At 40.6% G+C, this 12,692-nt stretch overlaps 1 protein-coding gene across 1 annotated transcript; it reads left to right on the forward strand.

The window, feature by feature from the left end:
* The first annotated feature begins 926 nt into the window (after positions 1–926).
* On the forward strand, positions 927–8,694 carry LOC143848678 (uncharacterized). The gene is made up of 5 exons (XM_077357674.1): positions 927–1,611; positions 6,407–6,468; positions 7,172–7,262; positions 7,359–7,461; positions 7,556–8,694. The coding sequence occupies exons 1-5, from the start codon at positions 1,436–1,438 to the stop codon at positions 8,306–8,308; spliced, it is 1,185 nt and encodes a 394-aa protein (XP_077213789.1). The 5' UTR covers positions 927–1,435; the 3' UTR covers positions 8,309–8,694.
* Positions 8,695–12,692: the final 3,998 nt, after the last annotated feature.

Consider the following 12,692-nt stretch of genomic DNA (forward strand, 5'->3'; position numbering starts at 1 on the left):
CGAAACATGTCGACACGGATTCGGCATAGGGACGGCGGAGAATCCATGCAACACAGGTTGTTAGCCATTGGATCTAATTCCCAAGCCAAGCCACTAATCATTTGAAGCTTAGATTTATCAAATAAGAAGAGCAAAGATTACAATTAAAAGAACAGCAGACAAGCTGAAGATAATGAATATGAAACCCATTATACTGAAAATGAATACGATCGACTGACTTTTATAGGCAGAGGGAGACCAAATAAGCAAAACAAAAACCATCCTCCTTTTCTCCTCATTGAGATTTCTAGTAAGTCTATATACTCCATAGAACAAAACCAGGTCAGAGATTATAACAGTGAGCCTTTGGAAGATTATTAAGGGCAGCCTCGGAGGATAAAAGGTCTCCCTCAAAAGTTGTGATTGCTTTCCTATTGGAGAACTTGAAAAGAAAGAAGCCATCTTCTAGAGTGAACATTTGTAGATCCCTAATAAGGTTCCATCTCCAAGATAAGTGTTCTTTTAAAGCAATGAAGTAGGACCTCTTGCCCAGGAAGTAGCCCACAAGGCAATTTTTCTTCCGCAAGCCACCCCTTGTAGGGCTAGGTCTTATAAGCAAGAAAAATGTATACGGAAATGATATGTTCGGGCCTTTTTCTTCCTCGGGCCACCCCATGTAATGTAAAAGGGTGGTCATAAATACACTAGAGGAGGTTGGCTGATGGAAGAAAGGGAAGTGAATATATCACTTCCAAATTATAACGAGGCTGTGCTGTCGAGGTGCTACCCGAGCTGTGTGGGTAAAGGATTGGGGCCAATCCTTACCTGACCCAACTTGAACCTCAGGTTGAGTGTCAACTGTAACAACCCGCTTTTAAATCTCTCAACCCTAGCACAACCCATCTAACCTCTGGTCAGGTTGGGTCGGGTTGGGTCAAGTCGAGTCTAACCCTAACCCTAACCCTAACCTGACCCAACCCAAACCTCGGTTCGAGAAGTGTCAACTAGAACCCAACCCACCTTTAAATCTCTCAACCCTAACCCTACCCCTAACCCATCTCATCCAATTAGGGGTGGCAAAATTGACCGAACCGAACCGGAACCGAGCCTAAACTGAACCGAAAATTCGGTTTTGGTCCGATTCAAATTTCGGTTCGGTTCGGTTTGGGGGTCGAACCGAACCGAAACCGAACCATTGCCACCCCTACATCCAACCCAACCCAAACCTCGGCTGAAAATATATGCAAAAAATAGATATTGGGTTTATAGTCAAAGTTCATAGTTGGACCTCAATAAAATGATAACATCACCACAAAATTAAGGGAACGATGTCAGTTTTGAATGCCTAATGTCTCAACCCTAACCTAACCCAACTCGACGGAAGACCAACCTAGCCCGAGCAGAAATCTGGTTAAAACCCATCAGGTTCGGATTGGGCCTTACCCAAAGAGGGGAAATGGCGGCTTCGTCACCTGCCCTCAGCAATAACAGCAACGAGACAGGCACCACCAATGGCGGCACTCCCCCTCGGCGTTCCGCTCTCATTGACACCCCAACCCCCACCCCAAAGCAGAATCTTCGCGGTCTCAACAAGCCCAAGTGCTCCACCTGCGGCAACGTTGCCCGTTCCAGGTTCTATTCTCTAACTCCTCTTTGTTTTTGTTTTTTTTGGAACTGATGGGACTTAGGGTTTCAGCTTCCTTTTCCAACTCCTATTTATTCTTTGAACCCCTTTATAATCCCTTTGATGTAGCTATGCTTCAAACCCTAGATTAGATAATCTCCTCTTAAAACTGGTTATCTCGTCACCGAAATCAGCATTAGTGCTACTATTTAGTTAAACATTTCACAAATTCTGAGATAATCAATTGGTAAATGAATGATGAATTCGAACCCAGTTTGCAACAAATAATGGGGGAACCCACAATCTGGCACCTGGGGTTATGGAGAACTTAAACCCTACAATTTGTGAGTACCTCAACTGAACCAACAGTGATTACGGAGAATTCAAACCCAACCATCTACTGATTTTGTTTATCTGTAATTAATCACCCAGAGCTTGATGCTCTATAGTCTATACAGTATCAAAGTATAGATCCACTACACCCACAACCTTATTCTATATTAGTACACAAGGAATCTATTTTTTTTTTTATTGACATGGCACCCCACCTGATAATGTCGACGCTCACGTCTACACCAAGCAATTTCCATCACTTAACTCTATAGTAACATACATGACAGAACCATGAAAAACCCTTGAATCTGCCAAGAAATGAAAGAGCCAGAAGACTCATCAGGGAGATTTTAAGGCTCCAATCGAACGTGAACTAAAAGAATGGTTCCTCTAGCAGGAAGAGTGAGAACTCTAGAGCTAGAACAACAGGAAACAGGTGCATGGGGGTGGCTCTCAACTGACAATTATTCAATGGAGGTTCTTTGTTGGAATTTGCGGGGTTGGGATCCTCAGAAAAGATAGCCCATGTCAAAGAAATGTTGCGGATCAATAAGCCTGTAATTTTCCCAGTGTTTCAAAACACGGATGTGCGTCAAAAAACGGAACCAAAGCAATTGTAGTCGACTCAGCACGACATGGTTAAGAATGCGGTTGACACGGTTTTAACTCGGGAGAGTCAAAGGTGTTTTCGGTGACTTTGTAGGGAAAAACACTGACTCGGACAAGAACGCGGCCAAGTAAAAAGGGAGTCAACTCGAAGGAGTCCACGATGACGCGGAGGAGCTTTGAAACTACTATTCAAAAAAAAGAGGAGCTTTGAAACTTTTAATTTTCTCGATTCAAGATATGAAACTAAGTGGGGCAAGTCTTTGATCAGAGAGTTGAGGGCAATCTGGCTTCTGTTTTACTTGCCTTGATTTGACCGGGGCTGCAGGTAGGATTCTAGTGGCTGAGGACGGATCCCAGCTTGATTTGGAAGACGAAGTCCTAGGTTCCTTTACTATTTCTATGCGAATCAGGATGAAGTATGACATATGCTTTTTTTGTTTTCTTTGGCATCTATGGTTCTAGTTCTACAACGGATCCTAACATTCTTTGGGAGGAGCTAGATGCTAATAGGGCTAGGTGGCTGCACCCTTGGCGTGTTGGAGGTGACTTTGATGTCACCAAATTCTTTCAAGACCGTGCTGAAATGACCCCATGTTTTCCTCAAGCATGCTAGCCTTTTTTAACTTCATCGTGAGGAACAATTTGGTTGGTGTAATACTAAGAGGGGCGAGATTCACTTGGTCAAGGTCTCGGAGTAGAAGCAGAATGGATGACTTCTTTGTTTGTTAGGCTTTGTTAGATCGCTTTCCCAACACTTGCCAGATTGCTTTGCCTGAGCCAATTTCTAACCACCGCCCTATTCTCTTGGACCCTAGGATGAACTCTTGGGGGCCAACACCTTTCCGGTTCTAGCTTACTTGGCTATAGGAACCCAAAATGCTTGAGAAGTTAGCCAATTGGTGGAAAGAAGCCCTATCTTTCGGTCGTGCTGATGTTATAATTGGGCAGAAGTTGAGATTCATCAAAGATAAAGTTAGAAGATGGTCTTGATCAGAGAAGGGGGTGGTCAACTTAAAAAAAAGAAAAGCGGTCACAGTAAGGCTGATGAAGGATCTTTAGGAGAAGGAAGATTTGGGCTCTTTATCCATTAAGGAGGAAGAGGTTCATAAGGATATAATAAACAATGTTTGAATGGTCCTTCAAGAAGAGTTGATGTGGAAACACTGTTCAAGAGTGAAGTGACTTAAGGAAAAAGATAAGAATACAGCTTACTTCTGTGGCATCGCTAGTGGAAGAAAGGAGAAATAGGATCCACTCATTTGTAATAAACGAGGTAAGAAGCGAAGATCAGGCGTCCGTCACTGATGATATATTGAACTTCAATCGTTCTCACTACTCCGAAGATGAATTGCTTTTCCTCTAGTAAGAGAGGCTTGATTTCAGCCACCTGGATCCAGATAGTATTTTTCGGTTTAAGTTAGGTTTTGGTGAGGATGAAGTTCGAAGGACCTTGTTTTTATGAAAGGTGATTGTGCCCCGAGCCTGACTGTTTTTTGTTATGCTTTCTTCTGGGAATGTTGGGACACAATTAAACTTGATGTGATGTCTCTGTTCGAGAAATTCCATAAGTATTTATCTTTGGATTTTTTTTTTTTGAATGGTAGTATTTATCTTGGGATAAACGCACAAGAGCAACATTCATTGCCATTATCCCAAAGAAGGATGGGGCAGAAAGACATATATGGTAGACCTATCAGCTTGGGAGGTAGCATGTACAAAAATCTTGGCAAAGGTCCTTGTGGACAGAGTCAAGAAAGTAATGGGAAAAATTTTCTCTCAGGACGAGAGCACATTCATTCAAGGAAGACAAATCTTGGATGGATTTCTCATTGCCAATGAACTACTAGACCCCCACATCCGCAGTCAGAATAAATGAGTGATTTGCAAATTGGATATGGAAAAGACCTATGGTAGACTTGAGTGAGATTGTTTGGACTATACTATGAGTCGAATGGGGTTCAATGCAAGATGGCAGATTTGGATTTAGAATTGCATCTATACCTCCTTTGATTAGCACCATAGAATGTTCCTGCGAATTATGAGGTAGCATTTCCCATATCAGCTCTTCTGATGTATCAAAGCTCTATCTAATGACTTCTATATGGCCGATTCTCTTTAGCAAGAAAGCATGTTCAATGGGTCATAGGTTCCACGGCTGTAAGGGTTCTCACGGGCTTTCGACAAGCGATCCTTTCTCCTCTTGTTCTCTATCACGATCGAAGCTCTGGGTAGAATGTTGGATAAGGCCAAGAAACTCAGAATGATAGAAGGTCTCAGGAATAGCCCCTCGGGAGTTGAGGTCTCCGATCTTCAGTGCACAGACAATTCCTTTTTATTTAGTGGTGCTAAGGAGGGTAAGATCAAGAATCTAAAGGCAGTCATTCATTGCTATGAAACAACCACAGGGCAACGCTCAAATTTTAAATGTTGATGGGCATCCGTTTTAGGGAGGAAGAGGTGGTCGTTTCACCAGAATTCTTGGTTGTTGAGTGGGATCTATCCCTGGTATATACTTGGGTCTCTCTATTTGTCACCAGTCCTCGTCAAGCTTTATGGGATCTAATCATGGAGATGATTGAGAAGCGCCTCTCCATGTGGAAAAGAGTACTCTCTCTCTCTCTCAAAGAGTACTCTCTCTCTCTCTCTCTCTCTCTCTCTCTCTCTCTCTCTCTCTCTCTCTCTCTCTCTCTCTCTCTCTGTGGCATAAATACTTAGGGGCCGTTGGATACACGGATTTTAGAATCCTGAATTTCCTCAAATCCTCGATGGAAGATGAGAGAAGGAGGAGACCGTCTGTCGTTTTCAGATTTCACACCCCTTTTTCTTTCCGTCGAGTCAAAGAGCAGGAGATCGTCACGTTTGCAGGTTTTCGAAATCTCGGGATGGGGGAGAGATTTCTAAAACCTGGATTCCTTACTTAAAATCCAAGAAACACTCTCTGGACCATGGTTTTAAATTTCGACCGAAATCCGAAATTTCGGATTTTGGTGGAGACCGACACCGAAATCACTAATACCCGAAACAGTATTTTATTTCGTCCGGAATTTCGGTCGAAATTTCACCCAAAAACCTGTTTTTTTTTAATTAAATTAATATTTTACCGAAATTTCGACCGAAATTTTATATCAAATAAAATATTGTTTATCTGGTTTTGTCGGATTTCAGCTGAAATCTCAAAATTTCGGTCGAAATTTCGATTTCAGTGGGGTCCGAAACCGGTACTGAAACCGAAATTTAAAACCATGGTCCGGACAGCATACAACAGCTTGATCATGAACTCTCTTTTACACTGTTTTCAAACTAAAACCTGGATTCTAAAATCTGTGTATCCAAACGGCCCCTTAATAAACACCATTCTATCAAATCTTCCTCTGTTTTTTATGCCCTTGTACAAATATTGGGTGAATGCTATCAATTGCATCGAACAACTGCTACGGAACTTATTATGAGATGACTCGGAAACCAAGAGAAGGTTCCATTTTGGGGAATGGAAAGAGGTTTGCAAGCGACAAGGCTTTGGGTCTTGTATAAGTTATCTGCTAAATTGAGCCTTAAGTAAGGTGCATGTTTGCAAGAGATAGAAAGATTGGGAGACAGGACTCTTATTTTTTTTTGACATGAAGCATCCGAATAATTAGGTAAATAGATAAATAAATAAAGTGGCTTTACCATGCTTGTCTTTTATGCTTTTATGCATGTCTCCACATTTCAAGTGCTCATCTTTTACAACCAGACATGAAGTGGTTCAGACTTCAGACAGTAAGCTATAATTGTGTAGAACTGGTTTGGGAATGATAATGTACTCAAATAAATTATGCCTACCCACTGAGGCCTTCTAAGCACTAATAATTTGCTGTGCAGGTGTCCATACCAGTCGTGCAAGAGTTGCTGCGCAAAAGCTCAAAATCCATGTCATATTCATGGTATGTGTTCTATTATTAGTGAATTCTGTTACAAAGCTAGAATGTCATGTGTTGGCCACATCTGTTGGACTCATCGCTATTTTTTCTTATATATTAGTATTTTGTTTAGGGCAATGATGAATTCGCACCCCTTTAACGTGAATTGCCTTTAAAAAGCGTTAAAGTCTGCCACATACCCTCCTTTAAAGGGGTGCGAATTATCCTATGGGGGGTGCGAATTTATCATCGCCCTTTGTTGATGCTAGTTTAATTTTAGATGAATTTCTATTTATCTATATACATCCATCCTTCTATCTTGTATGATTTTTTTTTTGCTAAAATCATATCATTATACTTCAATATTATTATGTACTCATGGATATCTTACTGTATTAGTTTTCCCTGTTTCTGACACCTTAATACCTTATATTTCTGAAATCTTATGTTCATGTAAACAAGTTACAAAGTTAATGAAGAATGATAAGACTTCATAACCTCTTGTTTTCTCCAAAAAAAAAAAAAAATCCTCACCTCTTGGTTATTTGGAACAGAATCATTAATCATAATGTTTGGAGAGATCTGTATATCATTTGAACCATTCAAAAAAAATCTGTGTATCATTGATTCTTATACTACATGGGAAGCTGTTCAGCTTCCCCAAACTAAACTTTAATGATATGGTTATATTTCTTATCTTCCTCATCTTATTGATTGACCTTCGCAGTTCTGAAGCCCAACGCCACTCTTCCGGACAAGCAACCTCCTTCAAACTCTCCTTTGTTTGACCAGCAATCAACCGATGTGCCTTCTACAGGGTAAGTCATATATATAGGATCGGCACCTTGTATCTACTTACAAACCATTGTCCTGCTCGAAACTCCTCCATGATTCATGTGCTGTACTTGTGTCAGGGCTTCCGTGAGGTTTTCTTCACTTCGGCAACTATCTAATAATTTTGCTCAATTCAATAGAGCTCACATTCCTCTAAGATCAAGGAAGCCATTGTCCCGAAAGGTTCATATTGACCTCATTTTCCTCTTGTTCCTGATACATAAATCTTCTATTTGGCTTCAGTAGACATTGCTTCGGATATGGGACATTGTTGCAGGATGCCGCAGCTATAAATGCATGGAGGTTCTCCAAGTTGAAGGAGCACAACAACAGTCACATTGAAGCCGAAAATGAAGCATTTGACAGATATATGCAGAATGTTAGTTTGCTGGAGGAAGCATTTTCCGTCAATTTGTCACTGGAAGGGCCCACAATAGATGGCCCACCTGCACTGGATTCTGCATCTTCCAGTGAAGACGAATCTCAGAAAGTGTGCTCAGGGATGAAACTTAAGCTGAAATCAAATTCTGAGAGAGCAAACAGCGTCAGACAGAGAATACGAGATCTCGTTGATGAAGGGCTGAGGAGGTTGCAAAAACAGGAGTTCGATGGTGATGATGAGGGCTCAGGCAATGCAGACGACCTTAATGGGCAGAAGGGGATTAAAAGGCCAAAGCATGTAGGAAAATGGCGGGCTGAAAGGACTGTGGCAGTAAATGATCTTATTGACAAATTGAACAAAGCTCGAAATGAGGATGAGTTGAAATCCTGCTTAGAGATGAAATTACAGTTGTTTAATGATAATGATCCAGATGATCTGTTGAATTCTGAAAAAGCTGGTTCTCCTGAAAGCAAGGATGTTCAGACACCCGATGAGCAGAATGCTGAAAATGTTTCAATACCCAACCAAGAATCAGATTCAATACCTTCATCTTCTTATTTGCAACGGAGATTGTGCAGCACCATTGAAATAAACCAAGAAATTCTATCTGATATTGACGTGCAGTTCTCTTCGCTAGCAGAACTTTGACATCAGCTCTAAAAGAGGTGCTTCACACTGTGTCTTGTCCTTGATTGATTATCTAGGCACTGCTTGACCTTCAGAACATACAGTAGAAACATTGGAAATGCCTTTGTAGTATCAGTTGAGAGGATCAAATGCTTTGAGGAGTTGTGCTCATTTCATGGTAACAAGCGATGGCTGAGCAGCGAGGGAGGGGTCCTGGCTCATTTGAGTTTAACGATAATGCCCTGACTGTATCATTCAAGCTTCCCGAAACAATTTTTTTCTGTGGCTGGGAATTTAAATCTGGAAAAGAAATTTCATGTTAATTGTTTTGTTGATAGTGTTTTTAGGGCCTTAAATACGGTTGTTTGTTTACATCTATCAATTCGAGTTAGAGAGGGTTCAGTCTATTCCTTATACTTATCTACAGGATATGTTGCTTATGTTTCCTCCTGATCTTTAAACTGGTTGAACTGCATGCACTAGATTGAATGCTGGAAAATGTCTTATTAGTTTCAGATCTCAGTAACATTCAGCCGAAGCTAAGGAAGCTCAACATTGACCATAAGAATATTGGATGCTGCGGCGTTGTGATTTTCAACATTATGGGTGTAATTTACCGTGATAATTTTGCCCTTAATGCGGCCCATTTGGTTTAAGCAGGACCTGTGTATACTCTTGTACCCGCGTGGCATCTTGAGTACAGGCAAATCTCATGCATACTTTTGAAAAATCACAAGGCTAGACTCAATCAATTTTGCTGAAGGCATATTCGTTTTGGAGGGTTAGGATCAACCCTCTAATGTGCCGTCCCTCTATAGATCGGAGGGTAAGGATCAAACTATGGGGCACAGCCTATTTAGGTTGTGTCCCATCTTATGGATGGTTTGGATCATCCTATGGTGTGGGCTGTACGGTACTTTTTGAAAAATAATGGACTATAAGACCTTTCATCGTATAAAAACTCTTGATTTTGAATGCAAAACTGTTTATGGACTCAAAATTGTGTTTAATTTTGAGTCCAATAATCAGTTTTGGACTCCATCAATTCTCAAAATCCAAAACGAGCAGGGCTTAATGGAATGTTGGCAGCCATGAAATATTAGTGGGAGTATGAAAAGCACTTGAAAAAGAGGAAAGTAAGAACCTAATTTGAATTAGCGTTTTTTTTTTTTTTTTCTTCTGAATTTGTTATGCTCTCACCCTGTCCGTTCCACTTGTGCCCTCTCAAGTCTCTCCCCTTCCCTCGGCTCATTTTTCACAATTGGGCCACGATGAAGTATTCATGGCAACCAATCAACAAAAAAAGAAGTATTCATAGCTGCCAAACATGCCTGTGAATGAGAGGTCTGATTAAGCTCACACCATCTTTTCGGTGAAAGATAATCCTAACTTAATCAATCGATCAGGTAGCAATAATCAATCCTCTCATCTAAACCCATAATTCCATAATAATCGAAGTAACAGAATCAAATGCTACAGTCTCAATAATCCCAAACAATACTTACTGTCTAAAGAATGTAAAGTATTGAAAGATACGATAATCAGAAATCAGAAATCACTTCTGCGCCTCCTCGCCGACTTCATGAGGATCAAACTCTGAAAATATTAATATAACCACAGTCAACTGAAAAGCTCAGTACATAATAACACACTACAAAAGTGGGGACATGAATGCTACAAAGGAAAGGTTCATAACTGAATAAAAAGGTATAGGCCACAAGTGAAGTACAATTTCAATAAGGAGGGGACAAAGGTTCATAAGGGCACAAGTCTAGTATCACATCAAAGGTCACAATATTCAAAAGGTCATTGTAGGTAATCAATATCGGTACGGGTGGAGGTCACTGTAGGTAATCAATATGGGTACGATTCCACCCCAAGATCATCTGCTTAGTCCAAAAAGCAAGTTATTTTCACCCCAACTGCCCACCGGTCCAAAAAGCGTGTTATTTCTTACACCAACCACCCACGGTGTCGGAACTAGTTCCTAGGTTCACATACATGTCGACAGGGCCAAGTTTATCCCCCATTGGCAGGATCACAGTTCTTTTGTTCACATATAGGCCATGCCCCAGTAACGGGGGTCTTTTCTGAGTTCACATAACCTAAGCCTCTCAATAGGCGTTCAAAGTTCACACAGTTCGAAAGAAGGTGTTCAAAGTTCAAAGTGAGTATTTCACATTAGTTCCGTAATGAATTCATATAGTAGAGGATGTCAGTCCAAAGGTTCATAGTTCTGAGAAGATTGTGAAGGCTATTCACAAAAGCTCTAAATCAGGAGAGATACAATGAGTATATCAATTAACAAGGTTCCATAGAGTCTAATCAACGAAAGTGATTAAGCATGCAAGACCCAAATAAAAATCCGAAATTTTGTTCAAAAGTTCATATATTCAAGGGATAATTACATTTACACCCCCTCTAGTTTCTGACACATCCACTTCCACCTCTATAGTTTAAAACGTGACAAATACACCCCTGTAGTTTCAATTTGTTTAAGGTTTGCCCCCTCAGCTGAAGGTTCGTCCATAGATTGAAGGGTTAGGATGATCCGATGGAGCTGATTTTTTGGGCACACCCTATCTATGTCAGGACCCATCAAATGAACGCTTTGGATCATCCAAACAATGTGGGCCCACATTATTTGGATGATTTTTTGGTAGTGTTTGGATTCGGGTATGGGCCCACATTATTTGGATGATCCAAAGCGTTCATTTGATGGGTCCTGACATAGATAGGGTGTGCCCAAAAAATCAGCTCCATCGGATCATCCTAACCCTTTAATCTATGGACGAACCTTCAGCTGAGGGAGCAAACCTTAAACAAATTGAAACTACAGGGGTGTATTTGTCACGTTTTAAACTATAGGGGTGGAAGTGGATGTGTCAGAAACTAGAGGGGGTGTAAATGTAATTACCCCTATATTCAAAGAAGTTAGGCATTGTGGTCAAAAGTCACGATATTGAATGGTAAGTCGCAACACTAAAGTAGTATGAAATTACGTACCTCGAATGACAAATATATATATATATATATATATATATATATATATATATATATATATATATATATATATATATATAAAGGAATAAGATTGTACGCTCGACCGTACCTAAAGTTAGGTACGGTAGAGTGCCAAATCACACGGGTCCCACATTTTTGGTGAGCATCTAAACCATTCATTTGCAAGGCCCCATCATAGATAGGGTGCATACCAAAAATCAGCTCCATAGGATCATCCTAACCCATCCATTTGTGGAGGCCAAAATGGACAGACAGTATTTGTCCACAAATCTGCCCATTTTGGCCTCTAGTTTTGGAGGGGTTAGGATGATTCAATGGTGCTGATTTTTGGTATGCACCCTATCTATGATGGGGCCTTGCAAATGAATGGTTTAGATGCCCACCAAAAATGGGGGACCTATGTGATTTGGCACTCTACCGTACCTAACTTTAGGCACGGTCGAGTGTACAATCCTTTTCCTCATATATATATATATATGAGAAAACGGTTCCTACACATGTGTAGAGAGTTCTCTACACACTAGCTTAAAATACAGTGGGGGCCCACATTGTTTGGGTGATCCAAGCCATCCATTTTAAAGGCCCTCACATAGATAGGGTGTCTACAAAAAATCAGATCCATAGGATCATCCCAACCCTACGATTTTGGGAGGTAAAATGGATGTCTTTAAACCTTTACAAATTAGTCCATTTGTTGCCTCCACAGTTCGAATGGTTAGGATGATCCTATGGATCTGATTTTTTGTGGACACCCTATCTATGTGAGGGCCTTAAAAATGAATGGTTTGGATCACCCAAATAATGTGGCCCCCACTGTATTTTAAGCTAGTGTGTAGATAACTTATCTACACATATGTGTAGGAACCGTTTTCTCATATATATATATCCCTTCAACAATTTGTAGGGCACAATACATATCCCAAACGATGTCATACATATCAATAAATAGGCCTAGGATGGTGGCCAAAGCAGTGGTTAAAACCTCCCAAAATTAAGAAAAATACTTCAAAATTTTCACTGGGTTCGGACGCCCGACACTATTCATCGGACGCCTCTGAGATTTTTCAGAAAAACCAACTCTTGGGTTTAAATTTCCATCACGTTCGGAAGCCCGAACAGACCTTCGAACGCCCGCTTACAGAGACTAGGTTTTTTCCGAAAATTCCAGATTCATCCCTGATTTTTCTAAAGCTTCAACGAACCATAACTTTTTCGTTTTAGCTCTGATTCGAGCGTGGTCAGATCCGTTAGACTCGTATCGACGAGAGGAATCCATCTAAATCAATTTCATGCTTTCAATCGGTACGAATAATTATTGTAAAATAATCTAATCTTTTAGGTTAAGATTCCTAAAACTAAAATTATATGACATAACGGCCAG

The sequence above is a fragment of the Tasmannia lanceolata genome, unplaced genomic scaffold, assembly GCF_043159265.1.
Source record: "Tasmannia lanceolata isolate RefF3 unplaced genomic scaffold, GAP_Taslan_0.1 ptg000003l, whole genome shotgun sequence".
Lineage (NCBI taxonomy): Eukaryota > Viridiplantae > Streptophyta > Magnoliopsida > Canellales > Winteraceae > Tasmannia > Tasmannia lanceolata.